General features: G+C 35.7%; 1 protein-coding gene across 1 annotated transcript in view; it reads left to right on the top strand.

Moving 5' to 3' along the window:
• The window catches only part of LOC593982 (ras GTPase-activating-like protein IQGAP1), a 93,278-nt gene that overhangs the window by 60,169 nt on the left and 5,138 nt on the right, over positions 1 to 27,971 (top strand). Inside the window, exons 18-40 of the mRNA XM_030976921.1 lie at positions 622 to 712; positions 1,343 to 1,507; positions 2,678 to 2,820; positions 3,356 to 3,610; positions 4,334 to 4,405; positions 4,934 to 5,003; positions 5,945 to 6,031; positions 6,516 to 6,637; positions 7,134 to 7,426; positions 15,665 to 15,739; positions 16,249 to 16,398; positions 17,376 to 17,516; positions 18,051 to 18,135; positions 18,622 to 18,786; positions 20,807 to 20,874; positions 21,510 to 21,642; positions 22,387 to 22,489; positions 23,060 to 23,201; positions 23,614 to 23,701; positions 24,416 to 24,519; positions 25,152 to 25,181; positions 26,687 to 26,801; positions 27,317 to 27,477. Of these exons, the coding sequence (XP_030832781.1) occupies positions 622 to 712; positions 1,343 to 1,507; positions 2,678 to 2,820; positions 3,356 to 3,610; positions 4,334 to 4,405; positions 4,934 to 5,003; positions 5,945 to 6,031; positions 6,516 to 6,637; positions 7,134 to 7,426; positions 15,665 to 15,739; positions 16,249 to 16,398; positions 17,376 to 17,516; positions 18,051 to 18,135; positions 18,622 to 18,786; positions 20,807 to 20,874; positions 21,510 to 21,642; positions 22,387 to 22,489; positions 23,060 to 23,201; positions 23,614 to 23,701; positions 24,416 to 24,519; positions 25,152 to 25,181; positions 26,687 to 26,801; positions 27,317 to 27,477 (2,858 nt within the window). The remainder of the gene's footprint in view (positions 1 to 621; positions 713 to 1,342; positions 1,508 to 2,677; positions 2,821 to 3,355; positions 3,611 to 4,333; positions 4,406 to 4,933; positions 5,004 to 5,944; positions 6,032 to 6,515; positions 6,638 to 7,133; positions 7,427 to 15,664; positions 15,740 to 16,248; positions 16,399 to 17,375; positions 17,517 to 18,050; positions 18,136 to 18,621; positions 18,787 to 20,806; positions 20,875 to 21,509; positions 21,643 to 22,386; positions 22,490 to 23,059; positions 23,202 to 23,613; positions 23,702 to 24,415; positions 24,520 to 25,151; positions 25,182 to 26,686; positions 26,802 to 27,316; positions 27,478 to 27,971) is intronic.

Below are 27,971 nucleotides of genomic sequence, written 5' to 3'. Positions count from 1 at the left end.
ATCATAGTATTTTTGATTTACTTTCCATGTTGCATTGGGTTGGGTTTCATATGTTATCTTGATAATTTGCTTGATGTTATTATTGAAACAGTGACAGTACAGGTTATAATAACTTCTTCTATAATACTGCCACTGATATTTTTTAATGAATTAAAGAGGCATGCTCTTGCTTCACATACAAAAATAAATAACAAGCCGCAAGCAGTGTTAGCTTCTGAAAAGCTCTTAAAGAACTCACATCATTAAATTTTTGTTGTAAATATTAATGCATAAGGAAATCTCACTGCATATCTAAGTAGATATGAACAAAAGAGTAAATTTGACACTGCACTGTACCTTTTCCCTTTGTGAAATTGAAATATCAAATTCTATGTTTAAATATACTGTAAGTGTTTTGATTAGTATTACAGTGAAGTCTGTCTTTAAAGACAGCCTAAGGGAGACAAGAAAAATGGTGTCTATAGGCAGGTGGTCTTTATTTACAGGTTCCTTTAGTGCATGTTTCAATGAGAAACCATTTTCAAGGGAAACAAGAAATGTGTTCTTTGTAGACAGGTGGTCACTAAAGCAGGTTTAACTGTATTTTTTAATATTTGTATCTTGTTTATTTGTTTATGACAGACACAAGGAGATGACCAAGCAGTGCTCTGGCTGGATGAGATCCAAGGTGGAGTGGACAGAGCAAACAAACAGACCATAGCTGCTAATAAATGTGAGTAGCAATGAAGAGAAAAGGAAAGACCTTTAAAAAAGAAATCTAGAGAAATAAAGTATACATGCCTTCAGGGAAAGCCGCCAAGGGCCTTATAACTTGTCAGGACCTGTACTATATAAGAATTGCAGTTATGAAGTAATGTAACTTTCTTTGTTCATCGAAGTTGATGTTAATATTGTTCTTTCGCCTAAGACTTGATATGTTAATATTACTGTTCAATTTGTGTATGTGAACATTATAATATAATGTGTTCTTTTTACTCTGTACAAAATTCTGCAATTCAGAAAATTGACCCCAAATGATTTTTTTTCTTCTTCAATTAACCATTACTACCGGTACTAAGTCAGTGTGTTGATAACGTTGATATTGTTTACTTAACTGCTTTGAGAGCAAGTATTTGCTAATAGGTTCATGTAAGATACCAAGGGAACTACATCTCTAAGAATTATCCAAATGCATGGGAGGAGGATATATTTAAGGATTAGTGCCAAGGGCACACACTCATTACCTTGGGTTTTGAACCAGGACCTTCCAATCCTGAGACCATTGTCTCATTCATCAAGCCATCGGGATTCAATTGAATGGATGTGATCCATGACCATCATTATTCGCTCATTTTTATTGTAGTGGCTGTTGGCATAGCAACCATCAACATGGTAATAGAGGAAGAAGATGGTTCACTTCTCGTAGAGGCCCTCAAGAGTTCTGATGTTGGTCTAAGATCCGTCAAACCAGACTGTGGAGATGAGTACCTTCAAGATCTGAAACAATGCAAGCAAAGCAAAGCACAAGGTACCTTCAGAGTCGGATGATAGAATTGCACTATCAAGACTGTTGAATATTGAAATGTTGAGTTTTATTAAAGGGAAAGTCCACCCTGAAATTAAGTTAGTTTTAATAGGAGTAGAAAAATGAGAGAAACAAGTCAGTGAAAGTTTGAGCAAATTCCGATTAAAAATAAGGAAGTTAGGATTTTTGAAGTTGTGATCAATCAGACACAAATCGGCAACTCTATGACGTATCATGCGAGCTCAACTTCCATTTGCTCAGTACTAAAAAAATCTAAAATTTTCATTTTCCCTCAAGAAAAATTTCAACCATACATGCACCCTAAATATAATAATTGCAAATATGTTTCTATACTCCCCCCTGCAAGGAACAAATATATATTCCGTCATCAATAACGAAGAAAACATGATTTTATGGAATATTATGCACAAAGCAAATGAAGGAGAGCTCGTATAATAAGTCACAGAGTTGCCAATTTGTATTTGATTGATCACAACTTCAATAATTCATAACTTTCTTATTTTCATTCAGAATTTGCTCAAACTTTCACTCACCTGATTTTCTTATTATTCTGCCTCTATCAAAACAAACTTATTTTGGGGGTGGACTTTCCCTTTAAGATAAGTAATTAATGTAGAGGATATAGTCAAATTAGAAAAAGTGGGAAGAGGCTGTGGTACTGAATGAACATATGCTCGTCTGTGAAAGAAATTGTTCAGTAATACCATAAAAGTCATTTTACCATAGTGATTAGCTATCTTTATTTGTGATGCTAATTTCTTTCACCTTGTCAAAATCTTTAAACTGAAAACTGTATAACAGTCTGTACTTCCAACATATAATAATGCACGGATGGCAGAATTCTATTCTTTTGTATGTGTTTGATCAATATGCTATTAGATAATACTATGAGTCACTTCAACAAATAGATACAGTCAAACCTGTTTTAGTGACCACCTGTCTACAAAGACCACATTTTTTGTTTCCCTTGAAAAACGTTTTTCATTGAAGCATGTACTAAAGGAACCTGTCTACAAAGACCAATTATGTGTTTCCCTTGAGTGGTCGCTATAGACAGGTTTGACTGTATTTAACTTACATTACTGTTATGATTGAAGCTCTTTTGTCTTGCAAACAAATTCTAAAATACCGGTATCTTGTTTGATTCATCAGCTGGTGACGGAGGAGACTGGACGTGTCACCGGACCCCAGAAGGAGATGATTTCTATTTCAACCTGTCTACCATGGAATCTAGCTGGGTACAACCACCAGAATATGCACCTTCTAACACGCAACTCTCTAAGGAAGAAATTCAGGTCAGAAATATTCACTCTTGTAGATTTTCAAGTTTTCTGAAGAGCTAAGGGTGCATATATATTCATGAAAGGTTGTAGGGGAAGAAAGGGAAATGGATCAAGGGGGGGGGGGGTGCCATTGGAACAGTTGCCTCCTCTAGTAGTGATGCAATGGATGCTTTTGATTAAGTAAACCCCCCTCCCTCCTCCCCCTCCTCCTCCTCCCCTCCTCCTCCTCCCCTCCTCCTCCTCCTCCTCCCCTCCCTCCTCCCCCTCCTCCCCTCCTCCTCCAACCCTCTCCTCCAACCCTCTCCTCCCCTCCTCCTCCAACCCTCTCCTCCCCCTCATCCTTTGCATCCTGAAAATGAATCAAAAACCTTGGATAAAGTTAATGGGAATAATGAATTCTTGTGTTTCACTGCAAGAGTATATTCATGCTTATTCAAATATGTAGGTAAAAAGATTGGAAGAAGCTTTTCTTATTGATCTTGCAGCTTATAAAAAATGTACCAGGAAGCCTCGTATTTACCATCTTTCCCATATGATCACCTTGCAGGAGGTCGTATCTAAAATCACTGAAGCCAATAACCGCGCCCTACTCTTTGAAGCCAATGAGGGTAACATCATCACCCTCCAGGCCCACGCCCGGGGCATGATCGCCCGGAGGAAATACCTGGAACGTCGCAACTACCTTCACAACCAGATCCCAGTCATTGTGTTGATACAGAGCTTTGTGAAGGGATGGAGGCAGAAGAGAGCTTACAGGAATAGACTGGGTTATCTCAAGGAACAGGAACCGTCTGTAGTCACAGTAAGTCTGGCTGGTCTTCATTGCTTTGTGTTCTGGGAGGTGTTTCACAAAGATCCCAAGTCAACTTAACTCTAAGTTGGACTTAAATATTATGGAGAGCCATTAGTAGCCTTAAAATGAAATGTTCAAAAGCGAAAAATTCTTTTTAAAAAATTGATTTTTTTTTTATTTTATTTATTTATTTTTTTTTTTTTTTTTTAAATAAATTCCACACCGAGAACATAAAAATCTCCTTGATAATAGAAAATATGAATGATTTGAATTAACATTTTATGCCTTCTAAAATAAATTTTACAAAATATTTTCATAGATGCTTGCGGCTTTCCATAAATGTTAATTTCAACTTATGATCTTTGTGAAACACTCCCCTGGTGTTGTGAATTAATACTTGTAAATTGATGATGCGCCTGGTCCTAATGGAACATATAATGTTTCTAATGCAGAAACTATTTGAATGTTGGGCAGGAAGATAACTGATGAAAACAAACACACAATTAAAAATAATAATAACAGCTAAATTGATATGGCACGTGTCCTTCCCAAGGGATGTTTGAGGTACTCACAGCACACTACTAATGCACTAGAATTAGCCAAACTGCTTTGTGGTGCTGAAAATATTAAGTCTCAAAGATGTGTTTGTGCTGCATCTGACATCTGTTTTAAACAATTTCCAGTATACAGTGTTCATTGATCGCTTTATTTCCCCCATCTTGTTTTCTATAGCTCCAATCCTATGCCAGAATGACCGCAGCCCGCAAGGCTTACCAGAAAAGACTCCAGTACTTCAGTGATAATGTGAGTATCCAAATCATGGATTTACTCTTTAATTTTGTTCTGTTTGATTTCTGTTGATGAAACCTATGAAGAATAGTTACCATGTGAATATATCTCTTCGTACTATTTCGTAAGACTCAAAGTTAGTTTCAGATGCTAAAAGAACATGAGTGGGATTATTAAGAAACTTGAATGGATAATGTGATTTTGTCATTTACATTAAGGAAATTATGAATTCCTTTGATTGAAAAGACAGCCTTGTTATATGTCTTGGTTACTTTTGATGTGTTGTTTCATTGTAGAAGTATTTTAATACTAACAGGGGTTGTTACAGTTTGTGTGCTGAGTACGATTACATGTATTTGACTTAAATACATTCTTTTTTCTCCAGAATCATTTCAATTTATCGCTATGCAACATATATAAACATTTGCTATTTCATTCAACTTTTGAATCCTTCTGTAACTTCTCATGATTATCTGAACTATTTTATTCAAATCTTGACCTGGTGTCCTCTCTCTCTCTCTCTCTCTCTCTCTCTCTCTAAAGGCGAATGCCATCATCAAGCTTCAAGCTTTCTGGAGATCAAACAGAGCTAGGCATGACTACAGGGTCCTCAGTAAGTCTTAAAGGGATTGGGTAACTTTGCCTTAGATTCTGAAACAAAATCCTGGATTTAGCTCATGCTGCAATGATAATTATAAACCTTTAGGTCAGTCAGGGACCCCATGACTTTTTACAAGCCGATCGCCTGTCTGATTATCTGATTATTTTGAAGCGCAATTTTTTTTAGGGCTTCCATATTACACAATATCACAGATGCTGAAAACACGTAGGGCTGTGCATCTCGGATTTAACATTGTTAAACGATGCCTTTAAATATCTCACAATTCAAGTTGTTTCACACTCATATTTTCCTGTAGGAATAAGGATGTGCATGAAGCTTTTGATGTTAACCAATACTCTTGTACCACTTATCTCAGGTGCTGAACAGTGTCAATATGACAGACTTTCGGAAGAAGAAAGAAAAAATTGTTTTGATAATGTGATAATTTCGTGATGGAGGATTTGGAGTAGATTGTATATTATATTTTCTTGTTAGTTTCTTGTTTCTTTGCTTATTTCTTTGTTTTGCTCTAATATCAAGTGTTGGCTCAGTCAGTAGAACGTCTGCCTCACAACTAGGAGGTCGTGGGTTCGAATCCCGGCCGCGTCATACCAAAAGACGTTAAAAGATGGGAGTTGTTGCTACCTTGTTTGGCATTCAACAATAAGGGATAGAGCAACGTCGATCTGGCGCTGCTCAGTGGCTGCCGGGCTCACAATCAATTGGGAAAAAACGAATTTCCGTTTCGGTTTAATAAAATTTGGAGTGGACTATTAGGCTATTATTATTATTATTATTATTATTATTATTATTATTATTATTATTATTATTATTATTATTATTATTAATTACATTGCAAGGCTAGTGCCTTGACAAACACACCTGCAATATGAACCTTTGTTGTTTTGATCTGAAATGCAAATTCTTAATGTTTGTTTTGTTTCTATCCACAGCTCATTCTGACACACCTCCTGTGGCTGTTGTCAGGAAGTTTGTTCATCTTCTGGAACAGAATGAGGTGGATTTATCAGAAGAACTTGGTAAGTATGAAGAACATCCTAAGATTTATTTGCAAAGAAATGCTGTGATTCAAATTTGGCTTTGGAGCAAATAACTATTCATCACCACTGAAATGCAGGATGTCAGGAAAATGTGTATATTTTAATTTAAAGAATTTTGGTATTCATGAAATTCAAGACATTTGAAAAAGGTTGATGACTGGTATTCAATGGATATTGATGCTCAGTTGCTTAACACATTCACCATGCCTACATGTATTATTCGAAAAACAGTATTAGCTCATTGATTTAGAATAATTTTTTGATGATATGGAATGTTGTAAAAGTTCATTCATAGAGGTCACATGATTCTCTATATGGTCAGAAATATTAATTTTTTTAAAAAAATTTAAAAGTATAAAATGACAATTATTGCTAATAAACTTGTACATATTGAATTGTTTGAATGATGGGAGTGGAATGCTAATAATAGCATTGATTTATTCCTTTGTTTTTTTAATAACAGAACTACAGGAGATGCGAGGGAAGGTTGTAAAGCAGATCCGTTCTAACCAACAAGCTGAGAACGATCTCAATCTCATGGATATCAAGATTGGACTCCTAGTCAAGAACAGAATCACACTACAGGTTAATCATCTCTCTTCATTCTCATCTTATCTACTCTGAATATGTTACCATCAATGTGTGTGAAAGTGTATCTAGGCAGTCACTTCTCGGATTTAGACCAAGTACTTGCCATGGGGTGGGGGGTAATAATATATTCCAATTTTATATACCGGTAGTACTTTATGCGTTGACAATGTCTCTAAGCGCTTTGCAAATATATTATTTGTGGGGGTACTTGGTTGCAATGTAGTATTGTCTCTTATTTTTGCATCAAATGCTTCATGTCAGTTCTAATTTATCCATTTTCTTCATTTTTGTATTACTTCCTTTCATATCCTTGAGACTTTTGAAATTAATCTTTGAGAAATAGTGATATAAACTACAAATGAATGAAAGGTCTAGTGGTTGATTTCTCTTCACTCATCACTCTTTTTCACTCCCATTCCATCTGATATCTCCTCCTACCCCACCTGCCACATCCTGATTAACCTCCTCCCTTCCTTCATCCCTCTGACAGGACGTGGTAAGCCACGGTCGTAAGATGAAGCGTTCCGTCCAGGCCAGCCAGCCTCAGGGTCTCAAGACGCTGAGCAAGGAGAAACGTGACATGCTGGAAGCCTATCAGCACCTCTTCTATCTCCTACAAACCAACCCAACATACCTGGCTAAGCTCATCTTCGCTATGCCTCAGAGCAGAACTACCAAGTTCATGGAATCTGTGATCCTGACCCTGTATAACTATGCAGCCAATCAGAGGGAAGAATATCTTCTGCTGAAGCTCTTCAAGACCGCCCTTGAGGAGGAAATCAGGTAAGGGACGATGGTTGCATCTCTTTCGTGCTGTGTACCTCTATAAATGACCCCTTCATAGTCAAGATTATTACCTGTATCAAAGGATGGTTGAATATAGGTTTGCTGTAATTTTGATGTGTTGCAGTTGACTTAAATATTGAGATTGCTATAAGATGAAATATCTTCTAGAAGAGTTTTCTAATATTCTTTGGTGTCCCTGAAAATGCTGTATTTTCAGTCTTGTTTCTCTTTATAATACTTCAAGATCTGTTTTTAAATATGATACAGGTTTGGAGACTTTAGTATGCCCTTGGTTTGTAACAGTCCATTAAACTTTCCTTAATCTAATTGAAGTTAATCCTAGACCTACTTATGTGTGGAGTGGTGTATCGAGATTTGGGATGCAGTGTCATATTTTTCTACTGATCACCTCCTACCGTAATTAACGTTGTATTGACTGCACTTGATTTCCCGCCGGTAAACATCCAAATTCGCGATGCGTTTTTTATACACCTAAATGCATTATGCTGCACATTGTCTGAATTCCGTCTCTACTAATGTTACTGTAGGGGTCTCCATTGTTTTATTTATTCCGCTGGTGTTCCAAGTGGATGTGAAAAACAAATGATATGACCAACGACAGTTTCTTGTTTGAGTAATATCAGTGGAAGGACGGCACATTCTGGCTGAGAACCCACGCTATCTAGAGCGGGTATTGGCAGCCCGTAGTTGTAGGCTGTGTCAAGTCAAGTACGATCCCGTCATATCAGAGAAGGGCAAAAGAGACCCGTTTACTAGACATGGATTGACGCTATCCTAGTCAAAAGGTGCGCTATATTTGGTCCGACCGTCCGAGATGTCCATTGTTTCATTTTAAACATTGCTAAGTGTTGAGTTAATTGCCCCGATAACAATGACAACCGTACGGCCATCCATGCTATTATAAAAACGGGCGCTAGGCTTTGTTTCATTCTTATCATTTTTATTTTTGTATGATGCGGTCAAGATATATATTATCAACATTAATGTTTCATTGTGTTCATATATTTTTTTACACAATGTAAACGGTTAGCTGTGATCTTACCTTACAATGTCTGTGTGTCTCTCTTTCTCCTCGTTCTGTATCTCTTTTTTTTTTCTCAAACACCGGTGATATCGGCATTCATTTTCTTTATGCGTTTCTTTCTTTCTGTAGGCTTTCTTTTTGTCATAAAAGCAGGTAACATCAGCGGTATTTCATTGTTTTTCGCTTCTCTCTCTCTCTCTCTCTCTCTCTCTCTCTCTCTCTCAATCTGTCTCTTTTTTTTCTTCTCAGATGCCAGTGATATTGGCATTCATTTTCTTCATTCGAGCGCTATATAAAAGCGGAATATTATTGTATTATTATTATTATTCATTTCTTTCTTTCCGTCGGCTAACATCAGCGATTTTATACACGAGTGCGGTTTATACAACGTTTATTACGGTACTCCTAATATTCATGTAGGTGTATATTACATGGAATTATAAGTGTGGGTTTTTATTAATTGATGATCTGACTTTCGACTATGGTCTATTTTCTATCTGAAGAAAATACTCTTCCCCTCCTGCTCTTCTTTTCTTATTTTCTACTTTCAGCTCATTCTCAAACCTTCATTTCTTTGTACCACATGGAAGATGCTTACATAAAGGGGTTCATTTTTCTATGATATCTATAATTAGGCATGAATTCATGCATCTGTTTAAAATGAATAATATGTGTGCTTTTCTATCTCATATATGCCCTTTGTCATCTTTTTTTCCCTCAACACAATCACAAATTACTGATTTTTGTCATGGGACGATGGACTTTATATATGATTTAACATTGCTTATGAGTTGACCCTCACTTTGCCGTGCCAAAGGTCATTGTAATACCACCGTGTGTGTCTTTCTTTCATTCTCCCTCCATTAATAACAAAAGGTCCTTACAGTCGGGAATAAAGTAAGTGATGTAGATGATATTTTGTAAACCTTCGTCCTCATCCTGTGTCAACGCAAAAAGGCAGCTCCTCCATTTCATTCGTCACCCTTACATGCCAAATAGGCCTCTTAACAGTGTTTCTTTACATCTTCAAAAGTATATACAGTGCATTTGCAAAACCTATTACATTGACAAGACATTCTATGTTCATTTAAACAGGCATCCAATCTTTTCAAATAGTAGAGCTAAATACTCGCAGAGACTCGACATTTGTCTCAAATGTTTAATGGGTCTATTGGACAAAGGCTCCTTATTTTTTCTTATTTTTTAATCACTACAAACCAGCCCAATGAAAAGTCAGTGTGAAAACCTGGAAAAGGTAAATAAATCATGAGAAAGAAAAAAAAAGTTAGAGTTCCATTTGTTTTGGAAAGATATATAGCATTATAGATATCAGCCTTTTTGTATTGGAGTTCATGCCTGACTTCATGATATAATAGTTCATCCATTCGGACATGAGCTTCAAAGTTTAAAGGCTATTTTAAAACCTGAAGGAAACTGCCAGAAAGGTGAAATTGAGGAGTTGCCTTAGAATATTGTGGTGTCCAACATCATGTGGTCCAGGTTGTTCTTTGTCTGTTCCTTCCGTCCTTGCATGAGTGGTTATCTAGAGGTCACCTTTCATAATTGTCTCTGTTCCTTGTGAAAATAATTCTTGCCTTGTTTTGTACTTGTTTTGTTGGCATATGTGTTTCTCTCTATTTGTTTGTGTTGTCATTGCTCTCCTGGGCCCGTATTCAATTCAATACTTACAAGTACAAAATTCAAGCTTTTTACTTTGTATTTGGCTTAGTAAAATACTTAGCCAATTTGGGTATTCAATTCAAACTTTTGGCTAAGTATTTTACCCTAAATTTAAGACAGCTCCCTACCAGACTTAAGCCAATTATTTAGAGGCCTTGATTAGCAGGCATATGGGTTTCTTACGCAGTATCATAACCTGCGCATTTATTGCTACGCATTAATTGTGCATTACTTTTGATTGACCGTGTGATGTCACAATGCTTATCAGTAAATATTTTACTTAGATTTTGTCTTACCGGTAGGTAAGTAAAAGTCTAAAATGCGATTTGAATACAAAATAAGTAAACTTCTTAACTTAGCCATTTACTTTAATTGTAAATTTCTTACTTTTTCTAAGTATTGAATTGAATACCTGCCCTGGGCCCTGTTTTATACAAATTTCTATTAAAAAAAAACAAACTATGAACAGATATTGAATAAAGCTAATGAAATCATAGCATTTCATTGACTTTGAGCATACTAGTACCTGTTCTAGAATTGTTGTTGTTGTTGTTATTCATAATAACTTCACAAAACAGGGTCCAAGTATGTAGTAAGACTCATATTTTGAGAGAAATAATTTTAAAATTCTCAACTTTGCTGTGTGTTTCATGATAATAGACCAGTTTACTGATGTGTCCAAATTCATGAATGTTTTTCCTAAATACGATGTCATCAGTTTCACATGTTCTTTATCATCTGCGTAGTAACAGTAACACAATTCAGAAAAATTGTGATATCTTCTGAAAAGCTAGCAATTAAAACTAATTGGCTTACATAATGTTAGAAATACATTGCCTCTTGAAATCATAAAATCAATACAGAAGTTATTTGTTATCAAGAACCCCTTGATTCGTAAGATTATATTTACCATTTTTGTCCTCCCCTCAGTAATTTCTCATATAATCTTAAATACATGTTAGATGTTACTTCTAGGTCAATCTGCCATACAACTTAGTTCATTAGAAAACTGGTCTATTATATTTCCTTTCCAAGTTATGTTTGTTTCTATATGTAATTAGTGGTCACCTCATGTTTTAAAGACTTCCTGATATTGAGATTCAAGTAAATCTGTAGACTATGATATCATAACAAAGGTTATTTTTTCTCAATCAGCTGTTTGTATTTGTTATATAAAGGATGTTAAAACCTTATTTTTGTTCATTATTTTGACCTGTCTTCATATCAGCTGTTATGATCCTCAAAGGTCCTGCATGCATTCTCTGTTTTATGTTAATTTTTTAATGAAAATTCAACCCCCAGTGTTTCATGTTTTTATGTTCCAGGCAATATATTGGCAGTAATGTCTTCTTCTGTGTATCAAAGAGCCTTTTCCCCAATATTGTCATTACCCCAATTGTTCCTACTTGTATATACATGTATGTTACTTGGCATATTAGTATTCTTATATTTTGACATTTTCATTTTCATTTTCATTTCAACAAACAAATTTTATAATTGCAATACTTTTGGTGGTTGTACTGTATGTAATCATTATATCATGTTGATTGTTGACTACAGTGTATGAAACGACATTTGTACATGCTCATTGTCTCAAATATCCCAATTCTTTGGCTAAAGGAATCAATGCCAGCAAAACGTCACAATGAAAGATGCTCATTTTCTTTCATGTCCCATTTTTCCCCTATCACTTATAACTTTCTTCTATTGTGTTGCTTTACTGTGAATCAGACGAAAGTAAGTTGCTAGGCATGTTCTGACTGACTGCATCCATTGAGCACATGCTGCATTAAAAAACAAACAGATGATGCATCATTAGCTATTGTTTCCATCTTTAGAAGACAAAAAAAAACTACACCGAATAAAAAATTTGGTTTCTATTATGAACCGTTTGAAAGATTTTGTCCCATATTATCTGTTAAGAACCAGAAGGGTGTAAGATTGTTTGCCTTTATTTAGATTTAATGCCCTTCTAGCTCTCAATAGGCGATGTGTTTATGATTCAAAATAATATATGTATAGAATTCTTCCTAATACATTCTATTCTATTTTACACCGACCATAGATTTTCGACAACAATTCTTAAAACACTTAAAAGTGGATAGAATACCTGTAGTGCATTTTTCAAGTAGAAGCTAGTTGAAGTAGGTACGTCACACATGTACATGACATATATTTAAATGTACCATATCAGTATGAAATCATCACGTTTGAAAGTGAAGAGAATGCTTGTAGTGCATTTTCAAGTAGCAGTTAGTTGAAGTAGGTTCGCTCACACATGTACATGACATATATTTAAATGTACCTTATCAGTATGAAATCATCATGTTGAATTTACATCAATTATAGCTTCATGAGATGTCACATCAGACAGAATACCTGTAGTGCATTTTTTAATTAGAAGCTGGTTGAAGTAGATACACATTGTACCTTCACACATGTACTTGTCGTACATTTAAATATACAATATCAGTATAAAATCATCATGTTGAATTTACATCAATTAGAGCTTCATGAGATGCCACAACTTTGTATAGGAAGTACATATAGCTGCAACCTGAATGTGATACCATTGACTGTTACGTGCTTGTCGTTGTCAAGTAGAAGTGAGCATGTTGCTTTTTAGAAAGTGTAATGCCAAATTGTTTGTTTTGTGTTTGTGTGTATTGATGTTGGCATGAATTGCAGCATGAACTTCAGACCTGTTCATGTCAGTTGGTCGGTTGTTTCAGGCTTGCATTGATCAGCATGACTTCATATTTGCATGCCCAACTTGACAAAAACAGTTGATTTCCAAGGAGGAGCCTTGGAGAATTACATTTCTGCATGTAATTTCAGGCCATAATTGACATTTTAAAGAGTTACAAAGTATTTTGAAGTTTTGGCCCAAATTGTTCATGAATTTTGGGCCTAAATTGTTTATGAAATCAAATGCAAAAGTTGTTCAGGCTGCTTGCTATATTGACAGTTTTGCCAGATCTGATTAAGAAACTTGTTACTCTGCATCCTAAGCATGTATGTGGCTAATGTTAATTTAACTACCCATAAAGTGTAACAAACAATAATACTTATGGAAATTATTTATGGATTTAATGTCAACAAGCAGGTATTATTAGAACAGCAAATTGATCTAAAACTGACTTATTATCTGTGTTTTCCATATATTATAGGATAGTGTATTTTGCTTGAGAATTGAATAAAACATATACACTCTACACAATCATTACATCATTAGTAGCAAATAATAGAAAATTCTTTTTATTGAGCTTCCAATTTTTAGTAAGTACTGGAAACAATTTGTCAATGATTTATTTGTAAATTACGTAAATGTTTTTTTCATTTATAAGGCAAGTTTTTTCGATCAAAATGTAGTTGGAAAGTGGTGTGACTTCTAGGTTTGCTAGTTGAGTGCTGTGTCTTCAGTGTGATGTAACACTTCAATTTAACCCTTTGCTTCCTGTAACAGCTTTGAGTTAGTACAAGAGATGCAACATTCTTATCCTAGTAAGAGGGTACTGGTTATAGACAACAAACCAGCCGATGCGTGAGTTAGGCACGCTGAATCGTGGATAGCAACCAATGAATATGCAAGACTGAATGTGAATGATGATGGTGAATTACATAGGACTGCATCTTGTAGTGGAGGGAGCATGAGATGAAGGGCATCCTGCCATGTTTACTGAAGTCTTATTTGGACGTGAAAATAAAATATACCCGTAGACGTTGCTCTAGCTCGATTGGTGATCATCGGGCATCCCCTGTCTTCATGTAGTGAAGCATTAGTTTAATGAGCCTGATTTTTATGCATCAAGATATAATTATGCTACTTGATACCAGTCACTTCAGTTTACGTACCGGTACTTTAATGGGATTCTAGTTATTGATTTTCCCAAAATATTTGAAAGAAGTAACATTTTGTGAACTAAACCAGTAACCTTCATGTTTTACAAAATGCTATCTATATAATGATTTTGAGAGAGTATGAATATTCAGTCACTTGAAAGCATTGTACAGACATGCACCTACAATCTTACATTAAAACAAATTAAATATCATGCTTTTAAAAGGATATATTTCAAATGGAGTCACTTCTTTTACTTTTATGAAATTTATCTTACATTGTTCATCAGAGACTTTATATATTCAGAGTAAGTGAAGATTTTAACCCAGCCCATCAACCCAGCTTGGTAAAGGAAATGCCTTCAAACAAATTTCTGCAACAAAAAAAAAAAAAAAAAAAAAAAAAAAAAATTGATCCTAGAAAATCCCTTTCTACCAACCCTGCAAGAAATCCACTTTTTCTCTTTTCTATTGCCCCCTTCCCCCCCCCCCCCCCCCAGGCTCCTATTGGCAATACATTGATGTATCATTTTGCAAACAATTCTTTCACTGAGCCATGTTAAAAAAAAAAGAAAGTGAAAGGCACGTGTGTTTATCTTAAATTAAAAATTTTAAAAATTGTAATTGTTGTGAAAGTAGCAGGGAAATTTCATTACACCTGTAGCAAGGAAGCTTGTATTGAATTTATTCAACAATTTTCTATCCAGATTAGTCTTTTTTCTACTCTTGATCAATTTTGTACTTCGTATTTACTTATTAAAGTATTTTCTAAGGTATGGACTTTGTATTTGTAACCTACTGCATGGCATTCTAAATGTTTCTTTGTGCTTCATTGTAAGGTACGAATGTATGCCTGTGAATGCTGGTGAACTTCATCTTTTGTATCTGCATGAAGTGACTAGGAATGGTCAATAGAGGGAGCTACATCAGCGAAGAGTTTCCTTACTCCTGTTATGACAGTCTGGCTCTTTGAAGCATTCCTTCATTTCTAAGTAAATTAAGGAGTAACTTTACTTAAATACAATGAACAGAACAATAAGAGAACTTATTTTCGCAGTGCCTATTTTCAACAATGTTTGGAAGGTCAGTGGTTGATCAAACTCTGTTATGGGTAGAATGCATGTCAATGCAGAGGTGTGTAAGGCCTTCTGAGGCAACAAATCTAAGCCCACCCCTTCATCCTACTTCTGATGTAACCCTCCCCCACCTGTCACTCAAGGGGGTAGTTCACAAAGATCCTTAGTCAAACTCTAAGCTGGACTTGAAAATTATTGAGAGCGTTCTGTAGCCTTAAAATAAAATATATTCAAAAGCGAAAATTCAAGTATTTTAGACTTTTTATAAATTCCACATCAAGAACCTGAAATCTCCTTGATAATAGAAAATATGAATGATTTGAATCAACATTTTATGATTTTTAAAATAACATTTACAAAATATTTTCAAAGATGCTAACGGCTTTCCATGATTGTTAAGTCCAACTTAGAGATAAGTTCAACTTAGGATCTTTGTGAACCCCCCCCCCCCCTCCCCACCTGTCACTCCTGTTGGTCGAAAAGGCCTTGGTCTTGATACAAATGATGCTTGCTGCATGTTGCTTCAGTTCTTATCTCGATGTGGTCATATCCTAAGAAGCTGTAATTGATCTCTCATTGTTCTTCTCTCTTTAGTTCCAAGGTGGATAGGATGATGGAGATTGTTACAGGGAACCCTATGGTCATCAGGATGGTGGTCACCTTCAACAGGTACGATGAACAAAATATCTAAGATTTCTTTACGTTAGACTTGGTCAAAACGATATCCTCTATTATGTGATAACCTGTATACAGTTTTAAGAACGATATACAAAGAGCATAAAGTGCCACTTCGTAGGTCATATCATTGTCTCTTTAGGGATACTTGTTCGTAAAAATATACAAATAATTTAAAGGATTGCTTTTGTACTTATTTGTGTTCTTTTATCAATATTTTCCTTTTTTTGTGATCCAACTCTGTTGAAGTAATTGAAGGTTTTAGTTGAGATTTATCAATTTTACAGGCTGTTTTTGTTGAGACTTATTAATATTGAATTTATTGAAATTCAATCCAGAGAAAAACGATTTTGAGGAGTATCCTTAAGCCTCGTTGGCTACCATCAGTTTTTATCAAGACGGCTTGTTGTAATCTAATGGTGAGGACTGATGGCTAACCTCTCCATGGAAAGACTTCCTCAGCAATAGCAACATACATGTTTTTTCTATTTCTCTTACGACAGAGGTCAGAAAGGTCAGAGTTCACTGAGGGACATCCTTCAGCCGTTGGTGAAGGGTGTGATGGAGGATAAGAACCTAAACATCAATACCAACCCAGTAGAGGTCTACAAACAATGGATCAACCAGATGGAAACACAGACAGGAGAAGCTAGGTGAGCAAAACTAATCGATGGAGAGAATACCAATAACATTTTTATCGTAACGGAGGCATTATGTTTACGGGTTGTACATCTGTCCGTACGTACGTCCCGTTTTCGTGATCGCGTTATCTCAAGAACCGATTGATGGATTCCTGCCAAACTTAGGTCATGTATGTATCTTGCAGAGCCAATGAATTGATTAGATTTTGGGGTCATGAGGTCAAGGTCTAAAGGTCATACATGTATATGAGAAATAGCTTGTAATCATGATATTCTGAGAACCTGTTAATGGATTACAACCGAACTTGAATTTGAAATATTTCTTCCGTTTTGGTTTGTAAAATTGCTCTATGACGGAGGCATCACGGAAGTTCCATCTAGTTTTAAAGTAAACATAAATAGAGTCCAAGGTAGGAGACTAAGAGGATAGATGAAAAGCTAGGTAATGAGGAGAGAAGGGTAGAACATTAAAAGTTAAGCAGATCACACCAAGAAAAAATAAAAGATATAAAAAAGCTTGTAAAAAATAGAAATATCCCAGAGTTGGGCAAAAGATTCCTAGGGATGTGGGATGCATTTGGGAAGGGCACAAAAGGAAGGAAGAGAACAGAACAGAGAGAAATGTAGAGGAGTAAAATTGATGAAATCAGAGATGAAAATTGTGTTATTAAAGTACTTTGGTAATGATTTGACACTATTAAAGGAAAACATTTAACGATTCGATAGAATTGATAAGGAAAGGATAGAGCAAGAGATATGGAAGTGCCAGTCATCTGGACCAAGTAGAAAGAAAGAGGTTAGCAAATGCATGATAACCATCTTTAATAATTGCCATCTCTTTTCAGACGGGGCAAAGTGTACTAATACTAGTATCCTGACATCCATTTCAAGTGCCTTCGTAAATGTTACCTCTGATATAGACGTATTTGATAAGTATTACATAGCTCATAGACGACCATTTATTTCCCTTTAACTTCTATCTCTAACAGCAAGCTACCCTACGATGTACCATCAGACCAAGCCCTGAAGCACAAGGAAGTCTTAGAGAGATTGGATGCATCCGTTACTCAGCTCGGTGAAGTCAGCAAGAAGTTCCTAAATGCAATCATCTCATCCGTTGATATGATACCGTGAGTCGACAAGTCATGCTCATGACAATATTCCACACACTATCCCAAAATTTTATAATCAGTTTTCCATGAATAGTCGGTGTAGCATACAAGAAAAATAGAGATATTTTTGCTATGATACTGGTTAACAAACTGATCCTGCAAATGGATTTTGTAATCTGTACTTGGTATTATGTTGGATGAGTGATATTGTTTCATCCTCATTTGAAAAGGACAATAGTACACAATGTAATGTAGAAAGCATTCAGAGAATGAATCTTCTACTGTTGGTCATAAAAAACTTCATAAGGAATACAGTCCTGAAATATGTATAAGTATGCCAGATATACTAGTCATGAGGGCCTTGTTGTTTAAAACTTAGCATTAACCATAGTAACAGGGCTCAACAGCCAATCAAAATCAAGGTTTCCATGGTAGTTACCATTGATGGCAAAGTTACCATCAATGATAATTTTTGTGCAACGGGCCTAGGTCTTGCAGATTATAATTCTGTGTATCTGTAATCCTTCTCGTTTGTGTTTTTACCTCCTGCAGGTATGGTATCCGTTACATTGCCAAAGTCCTGCGTGAGTCTCTGCATGCTAAGTTTCCTGATGCATCAGACGAAGAGGTTCTAAAGGTAAGCTACATTAGGCTACATTTATTCTAATATTTAGCCAAATATTTCAGTTGATGCCTACAACGTGTTTACATACTTCACTCTCATTGTATATTTCATTTTTATATATCAAGCAGTCTGAAATGTATTTTTGAAATGCTTTTGTATTTTCTAGTCAAGAGTTTGACCAAATTTTATATTTTTGCTGTTTTTATTCTTGTATAATTTGACTTGGCTCGCTGGAAGTGCCAAGAAGGTAAATTAAGACTTCTTTTTTTTTTGCATGAACTGCGACGTATGACCAAATTATGCTAATCTTACTGATATTTTTGTAAAGCTCTTTACGAAGTTGTAAGATAGCCTTTTGATAACACTATCAGACCTTTAATTTCTGTAGATAGAGTTGGAATAAGTGTCGATTTGTATGAGGTAATTAATTGGTATCTCTTATATCTGGATCTAAGTCTTATTTGGTCCATCTCTCCATGTCCGTCTCTGTTCCTATAGATTGTAGGAAACCTGATCTACTACAGGTATATGAATCCCGCCATCGTCGCTCCTGATGCCTTCGACATCATCGACATCGGAGTAGACAAGTTGATGTCTGTGGAGCAGAGGAGAAACCTGGGATCAATCACCAAAGTACTGCAGAGCATCGCATCAGGGAAACAGGTGAGAGAGGGGATGATGGTGGTGGTGGTAGTGGTGGTGGTAGTGGTGGTGATGGTGGTGGTGGTGATTATGATGGTGCTGGTGTTGGTGATTATGATGATGATGGTGATGATGATGGTGATGGTGGTGATGATTATGATGATTATGATGATGATGGTGATTATGATGATGATGGTGATGGTGGTGGTGATTATGGTGATGGTGGTGGTGATTATGGTGGTGGTGGTGCTGCTGGTGTTGGTGTTGGTGGTGGTGATTATGATGATGATGGTGGTGGTGATTATGGTGGTGCTGGTGTTGTTGGTAATAATTATGATGGTGGTGGTGGTGATTATTATTATGATGGTAGTGGTGATGACAATGGAGATTATGATGATGATGGTGGTGGTGATTGTGATGATGGCGGTGGTGGTGGTGGTGATTGTGATTATGGTGGTGGTGGTGGTGAGCATGATGGTAATGGTAGTGGTGGTGGTGGTGCTGCTGCTGATATGATGGTGATGATGTTGATAATGCTGATGATGGGGATAACGACAATGATGATAATGATGATGAATATGACAACGATGATTATTGATGATAGTTGTAGTGGTTGTAGTGTGATGGTGATATTCATGAAGATCTACAATGATGATTAGGAATGATGGTGAGTAGGACAGTGTTAGCTAAGACGGCAGTATAACTTATCCAAATATGAAATGCTATTAACTGGACACCCCCACCTTTTTCACAGAAAGTTCCAGTATTTGGTACATTACTCATGGAATCAATGGAGGGAGTAAGTCAGCTGGCAAGGAATGATGCATGAGCATGAATCTTCATGGGAATGAAATTTGATTCAAGACTTTGATTTTAAATCCCCCCCCCTATCAAATCTCAAACTATTTTGAACAAGATGATTAAGTTATAATTTGTATGAAGCCTCTGAATGTTGTATGGGAATGTGCACACAAGAGAATATACTGTTAACCCAGCACTTTAGTAGCTCCAAATACAGTCAAACCTGTCTATAAAGACCACCCAAGGGAAACAGAAAAAAGGTGGCCACTGTAGACAGGTGGCCTTTCTAGACAGGTTCTACAAGACACTTTTTCTCTCATGGGAGACAATATGCATGGCCACTATAAAGAGGTGGTTGTTAATACAAGTTTGACTGTAGCACCAAGAATACTGATCAGCAATAAAGCTTCTTGCACATGAGCAAGCCATTGATATAGTCCTCATATTGATCAGAAGTTCTACAATAACTTATTTGTTAGATCCAATTATCTATCAATTATACCTCTGTATACTAAGAAAGGTGGAAATTTAACCTAATTTAGTCGGAGATAAAAGACAAGTTACTATTTCAAGCATGATTTAAACAGGAAGTTGATGCAGTATGCCCCAGAAGAACTTCTAGATGATAATGCCTGCCGTCTGCCTCTTGGATCATCACAATCTTTTGCATCTTGTATTCTTGAATTATTTCATTGCATTGGAGTATACCTGAACTGCCCATTGTTCAAATTTCTAAACAAACTTGTGTAAAATCAAGGAAATTAAGATGGAGCCTAAAGGTAGCAGCATAGGATTATAATTGAATTGAATTGAATTGAATTTATTCACCACTTTCATAAAAATATTTCCTGCAAACATAGATACTGCCCAAACAGAGTTTTAAGTTCTATGCATTTGAATAAATTTGTGATATAGCAGGTGATGTCTTTGGTTCATCCCTTTTTAATGTATCCAGGAGCAAAACTTTCCTGATGCATTTAAACATTTTGTTTCAATTTTTCATGGATTTATTGACATACTATTCGATAAGGTCCTCATAATATAGAATCATGTACAAGTAGATATTTACTCCCACTTTTACCCCTACTGACCACACCCATTTTTAGTCTTTTATTACTTAGCATATACGTACAGAATGACATTTGAATTCCATCCCTCGTCATGGTCAACTCAACTCAGGGAAGTTTTTATCTGATCGTATTGATTGATGAATTTATTTTTACATCATTTTTTCTTGCAGTTCCTTGAGGAGAATCTTCACCTTACCAAACTGAATAATCTCGTCATCAAGTCTTTTGAGAAATTCAAGTAAGTGCAACCCTTCAAGGCATGTTTCGATGTTATAGTTTTTCTTTATGAATACATATAGAAGTACATGTAGAAGTATGTGTAGTGGACGACAGGTAATGTAGCTTTATTTGCTCTTGGTACAAATATAGCAATCTTGCAATAGGAAAAGAAGTGTGAATATAACTGCTACTACTCTTATTTTCTATTGTCAAATGTAGATATCTGTAGTTGTATATGTTTCCCAAAAGAAGAACATGTATATTAAAGCAAGATTTACACTCGACAGACAAAATGTATGAGAATTTCAATGATGATATCATTACAGCACTTACTTTTTTTTAGTCCTACCTTTCTGAATATCCTGTTGCTTTATTTCATCAAATTCCAAGAATGTATTGTCATTTATTCATGGACAACACCTCGTATTTTGATGCTGCTGATGACAGATAGTCAAACTGTTCGAAACGTCGAGCCACTCCTACCACCCATCCTCTCCAACTGGCGCTATAGTTCTCCTTAGAACTATAAGCTCAAGAAAGATTACCAACAGTCCTTTTCAGGACTCCCCAATCCTCCCTCTCTCTCACATAGTGCACCCGCAAGCCTACAGTATACCTCATATTTTATCATGTTTTTCTACTGTATTTCTTCAGGGATTTTTGCAGGAAAGTATGTGATGTTCCAGAGCCCGAGGTCAAATTTAACATCAATGAGTACTCTGACTTTGTGAACCCCTCCAAGCCAATCGTCTTCATCTCAGTCAAAGAAATCATTGACACACATGCAGTAAGTTAAATTCTAATCATTTTACATGGTGTTCATTCACTGAATACTTCTTTCAAACCAGATTTGTATATTGAGTATAAAGATAGGAGATAGACAGTGGATTTGCTGTGTCTTGAATATTTGATTTGGTTAGATTTAGTAATAGGAAAGAGGGAAGAATGATTTCAGTTGCTTACTTTACGGCGCAAGTATTAAAGACCGTCAATACTACTGGGCCAGAAGGGATTAGACCACACAGCGAGGTCACTGACAGGTGGCTATCTCATTAACTCAGCACTCAACTAACATAAGAAAAAGAGGATCATGGGGGACCAACAAGCACCGATTGGGGAGTTTTCTATATAGAGGGACCAAGTAGGACATTGGGGCTTTAAGATAATGTCAGATTGTCTAAATAGAGTAAACTAAACGTTAACATTTCCAGTGATGTCACCGTGTTGGACAAACATTTGAAAATTGTTCAGAGGTTTTGTAAATACTTCTCAAACTATGATTTGTTTAGTCTTTGTGGTTCCTTTTTGTTTGATTTGGACAGAAATGTCTCTTCCCAAAATAACCATTTGAAGAAGATGCTATTCATTATCATTACAGTTTCAGATCGATTGCTGTGCTTTTCTTTCAAAACCTTGTCTAATCTTCTTATGTTTTTATTTCCTATAGAAATTTCAGATGGTATTCAATCTCATGCTATTTCTTCGAGCAGGTACGCTAATGTTTTCTGCTATTTTTCTTTGTCTTTGACAGCAAATTCTAGAGAATCTTGAGGTGCTTGCTCCAGAGCAGAATGATCCCATACATGAACTCCTTGAAGATCTTGGTGAACTGCCATCTGTTGAAGACATCCTAGGTACGGAACATTTCCCACTTAAACATTTTTTTCTTTAACAACTTTATATTTCCGTTATTTGATTTGGACAAATTGTGAAGATACTCCAGCAATTATACTGAGATCTGGACCAAGCCTTGTAAACAATTATGATTGATTCAAATTGATTACTAATTCATATCAATTGCAACTCTGTTGTATAGGGATAGAAGTTCAGTAAGTTTTTGATTGACTTGCGATCCATCCAGATCAATCACGACATGGCCCTGGTATTTGGAAATCATTTTGGATGAAATTTTAAATAGGAATTCAACTTTTGTTTTATTGTTTGCAGGTGACTTACAAAAGTGATCTGCCACGACACAAGGTAGAGACTTTGGTACAGAACATGACAAAGACCGGAATCTCACTCACTCTCACTAAGCCCTCAATGTATCTGTAGCTCAAACTAATCCTGTGTTTGATTGAATCTTTAATCTTAATTCTTTAATCTGGGTACAAGATCGGTACAAAACATGACGGAGATGGACTCGTCACTCTTCCTCTAACTTTCCTGAAAATTAACCCTTTCTTTCATGTTTTTTTTCGTAGGTGACACACCGAGTGACTTACCAGAACATCAGGTCGAGGCTCTCCTGCAGACCATGGCCAAGAATGAGATCTCTCTCACTCTCACCAACAAGTTTGAGATCCATGAGGATGATGACAGCGACAAGAAAAGGCTCTTCATCAAGTAAGTCAAATAGCACCGGTAATAGAACTAGGAAAAATACTACAGACACAAACCTACATATTGATACATGTATCAGTCCTTTCTGTGCTGTGGACAAAGAATTTTGATGCTGTTTGATATATTTGGATTAAGAATGTTTTTTCAAAGAAAATAAGAAAAATTATTTCTTTACTTGATTGAACAGAGTGATGTAATAATTCAAACTGAAAACATGTCTCGTGAATATCCATCTACATTGGCCATGTATTTAATCTCCCTTGAGAAAGAAATGTGTGCTGTGAAACTTGTCTAGAAAGGCCACCTGTCTACAGTGGCTACTTTCTCTGTTTTCCTTGAGTGGCCTCAATAGACAAGTTTGACTGTATTTAGGTCATTGATTAAGAATGTGATATTGTGATGTTTCATTGTTCAGGACCAAGAGGTTACTGGTGGATGTGATCAGATGCCAGGCAGGAGATACAGTACAACAGATCCTTCAGACTGAAGCTAATGAGGACCAGGTAAGAGCTTCATACCACAAAGTAGAACGCCTGTATCTTTCTTATCCATGATGGAATAGTTAGAATTTTAAAGTGGGACTGCACTACTTGCAGCTACTTGCGCCCTCTATATAGCAAACAATGCCCAAGCGGTACCCGTTGGTCCCCCATGATCCCCTTTTTCTTATGTTTATTGAGAGCTGATTTGATGAGATAACCATCTGTCATTGACCACACTTTGAGGTCTAATCCCTCATGGCCAAACTAGTGCAGACAGGCTTTAACTGATTTGCCAGCTTAGCATAAGTTGCACTGATACATGACTTGAAAATTCAAGGAAAAAGAAATCAAGCTTATTAGTCTACAACATTCTCAATTTGAATTGTTCAGTTCAGCATACATGTATATTTTCTTGTTTCTTGTATGTTTCATGACATAAAGATAGTGTTCTCAGCAATATATTCAATTCAGTTCACTTCACGACAGAATCATTAATATGGTAACTTCATTCAGTTACACATTCCCCTATCAGTATGGATAGTTATTGCCATATTTTTGTTTGTTTTTTGCAGTCCACAACACTGGATAAGAGATAAAACTACATAATGACTGATCCCCCCTATATTTCCTAAGTAAAACAAAAGAAAATACAAATTTTACCATAGATCGGTTGATAGAGTCATAAGTGATATATTTATTATTCATATTCCTCTCTTTTATTTTGCTGACTACCAGGAAGAGGAGCACAATAGATTGATAGATCAGAGGATGAAGAGAGATGCAAAGGCCAGTGAAGAAAGTAAGATGTCAAGGAATACATCACAACTGGAAGATAGCAAGTAAGTCATTGTTAATCACGATCCCTTTATGTTTATAACATTGACTATGACTATTCAGTTTGATTTGATGGTTTGTTTTACCTGACTGCTAAGAAAGCATGTGTATGCTTGTAAGTTAGCAGCCAAGGGACCGACAGCTTTTAAGTCCTCTCAGAGGGACTTAGTAATGAGGATTAATGCCTTACCAAAAGGGAACTAGCGCATCGACTTGGTTTCGAACCCGTGACCTCCTGGTTACATGACCACTGCTCTACAACTGAGCTATCGTGTCTACTCCAGTTATGTTGAAAGACACTCACATTCTTATCAAATGGATTGGTTCATGAATTTACCGTCATCTGAAAGTAGCATGTAGTTCTTTAAATAAGAAAATATGGGATAAGCTGATACATCTAAACAATTGCTCATGACATGTATGGTTGCCATGAGCACTTAAGACTGAGCATGCTTGTGTGTAAAATAGCACAGAGTACATGAGTAATGTTTGTTTTTTTGCTGTTCTTATTAAAAAACACCTCAGTTTGCCTCAGTGTAACATAAAAACTTATGAGACTCTTTCTTGGAATTTTAAGTCTTTTGTCTGATGAATTGAATTCGATTAAAACATTCTGTACATGTTTAAATCAATCCAGACAACTCACTAGGTCTAATGCTGTGAGAAGGTAATGTTTTCAACAAGCACACTTTTTAAAGCTATGCTATTCTTTCTAAGTTCCCATTAAATTAATTTTACTTCATGTATAAAAACCAGAGAGCAAGAATTGGTTAGCCTGATTGGAATAGTTCCCTCTTTAATGAAAATAAAAATGAACCAAGTCTCCAGCATTTAGGTTGTGTCTTCTCTAACTCAGAAGTGACTAAGAGGAGAATTAAAATCTGTAAACTTGAGATTATGTTGAATGTATTTATAATTACATATCAAATTCATTCACCCTTAAACCAAATTACCCGGCATGTACTCTCTGGTTTTCATGTCCCAGTCCTGCAAAGTTGAAGCTTAGCTTTTCATTCAAACTTATTTCTTTTTCAGGCACAAGCTTTTCTTTTTGTTCAAGTCCTCTTAACAGAGGACCTGTAGCTAGAATATAGAAAGAATTTGCAGTGAAACACTCATGTGGTTGTAGAATATTGAGCTTGTTGCACATATAAGGCTTATTTTAATTTATTAAACTGAAATCCACATTTTGTTATAAGTTTTTGCTTGTACTGACTCATGTATCCGGTACCTTCAAGTTTTCATGATGTGTGTCTTTTTTCAATTTCAGTTTTTTTATTTTATGATTTTCTCCTCTTCGCTTGCATTATATCCATAAAACACAGCTGTTTACAAATTCTACATTAATTAAACTATTAGTTGCAATACAATATTGGCTACTAATGTCAGATTAATTCTTTAAGAAAAACTATTTTTTTGAGTCTGCAAATGATTTTAAATGTATATTTCCGCTGTATTTGTATCATATGGGTAGCATTCAATACATGATATGGAAAAGCCTAGTCATCTTGATTTAATGAATCTCATAGTTATTTATTTTTTAATATTAAACAAAGAAAGGGAACATATATCTCCTTTCATAAACATGTATATATATTTTTTTCCACAGCACGCTGTTCATTTGTAACACAAATAGATGCACCCGGTATTCTTTGATTGCAGCAATGTTTTGAAAAATTTGTTAAAATAAACAAAGATTGCTATTTTATTCATTTATTTTATTTTTTCCACATTCCATTAAAAAAAAGCATGCAAATACAAAATAATGTATATTATGTAATACAAAGGAATATACACAAAAAAGACAAACAAGTAATTGACAAAGGGGAAATGAGTAAGATGATAAACCATTATCAGAGGGTAAAAACAAAAGCAAAGTTGCTTGTCAAGATTAATCCCCAAGATTATCATATCACATTGTAAACATAGCAAAACAAAGAGAAGAGAATTGCATATTTAGCTTCTTTTTTTTAAAAAATAGTGTTATAAAGCTGTGGAGTAATACAGAGTTTCCAATGTCATTGATTGATCCATTCCAGAGGACTTAGCCTCGGTACCTCACACATTTTTGTCCAAGGCTAACTTGAAAAAGTATAGGACATCCATCCCTTGAAGAAGAAAAAAATCTTTTCCCCACATTCTAATTATTTATGATTGCTTGATTCATGACAGGCTCCCTCTTGAGTCGAAGAAGCGTAAGGTGGAGCGTAGCCTGAAGATCTTAGATGAAGCTGAGCTGGTTTCAGAGAAGGATAACTACCAAACCATGGTCAATGCCATTGCACAGGTAAGCTAAGCTAACTAAGTACTGGTTTAAAAGTCAGTAACAACCAGATATGATTTCTAATGGGTGGGGCTGAGAGTTACTTGATTGGATTTGAATACTCACAGTGTAGCAAGTTTAAACCCCCCCCCCCTCCCCCTTCAACAAAATAAGGAAAAAATAATACTGATGACATAAGTCAACTTATATTTCATAGTACCAATACCTAGTTTGAAGACCAGCTAAAGTTTTCCCATAGGAGCTTACATCAATACAGTTCTATGACCCATGTTTTTTTGTTGTTGCTTTGTGATCACTTTTTACACTAAACAAATGCTTAATATCAACCCTAGACAAAGCATTTTACCTAACTTCTGTAAGACTCATTTGTAAACCCTTACCTATATATTTAACAAAACACTGCCAGGAGCAAAAGTTTGGTTATTATCAGAAGTTACAAGTAGTAATGTCTGAATATCAATTTTCTCACTTACCCGTTACTTTAAGTTGCATCTCTTGTTTTTTTCTTTTCTGTGTAGGACATCCGTAACCAGAGGAGATATCGTCAGCGTCGTAAGCAGGACATCATGAAACTGAGATCAACGTACGCTGGACTGGAATCCAAGTCTACCTTCTATAATGAACAGAATGATTATTATGCACAGTACATCAAGACTTGTCTAGATAACCTTCAGGCTAAGTGAGTATCACTCTCACCCTCATTACTTTGATTTATATTGAACCCATATTTTACTCTTAATTCCACGTCCTTGCAGTTATCTTGGAAAGAATTTAACTAAAAAGAAAAATCTTCATATTTCATTTGAGCCTTCTTTGGTATTTGAATAGTGATAAATCAAATCAAATCTTGACATGAACGTTAAAAGGAATTAAAAACAATGATGATAGTTTCAGTTTAATAAGCTCCCCTTCCACTTGATACAGAGTGCTTTGAGATGCCATCCTGAGTCGGCATTCATTTTAAGAGAGATTCAACAATAGATTGATATAATGGTTAGTTATAAATATGTAAATCTCGTTCAGTTACATAAACTACTATGTATATTGTAAACCTCATGGATAATAATGTCTAGAAATCGAAATGATTTGCTCATTTTATAAAACTGCTTTTTAGTTTTAAACTCCAGCTTCAAAACTTATATCCTTATCTTTAAAAGCAATGCTTTTGTTCTT

The sequence above is a fragment of the Strongylocentrotus purpuratus genome, unplaced genomic scaffold, assembly GCF_000002235.5.
Source record: "Strongylocentrotus purpuratus isolate Spur 01 unplaced genomic scaffold, Spur_5.0 spur5_scaffold_9, whole genome shotgun sequence".
Lineage (NCBI taxonomy): Eukaryota > Metazoa > Echinodermata > Echinoidea > Camarodonta > Strongylocentrotidae > Strongylocentrotus > Strongylocentrotus purpuratus.
Note: the sequence above shows the minus strand (reverse complement) of the source record. Positions and strands in the feature narration are given on the sequence as shown.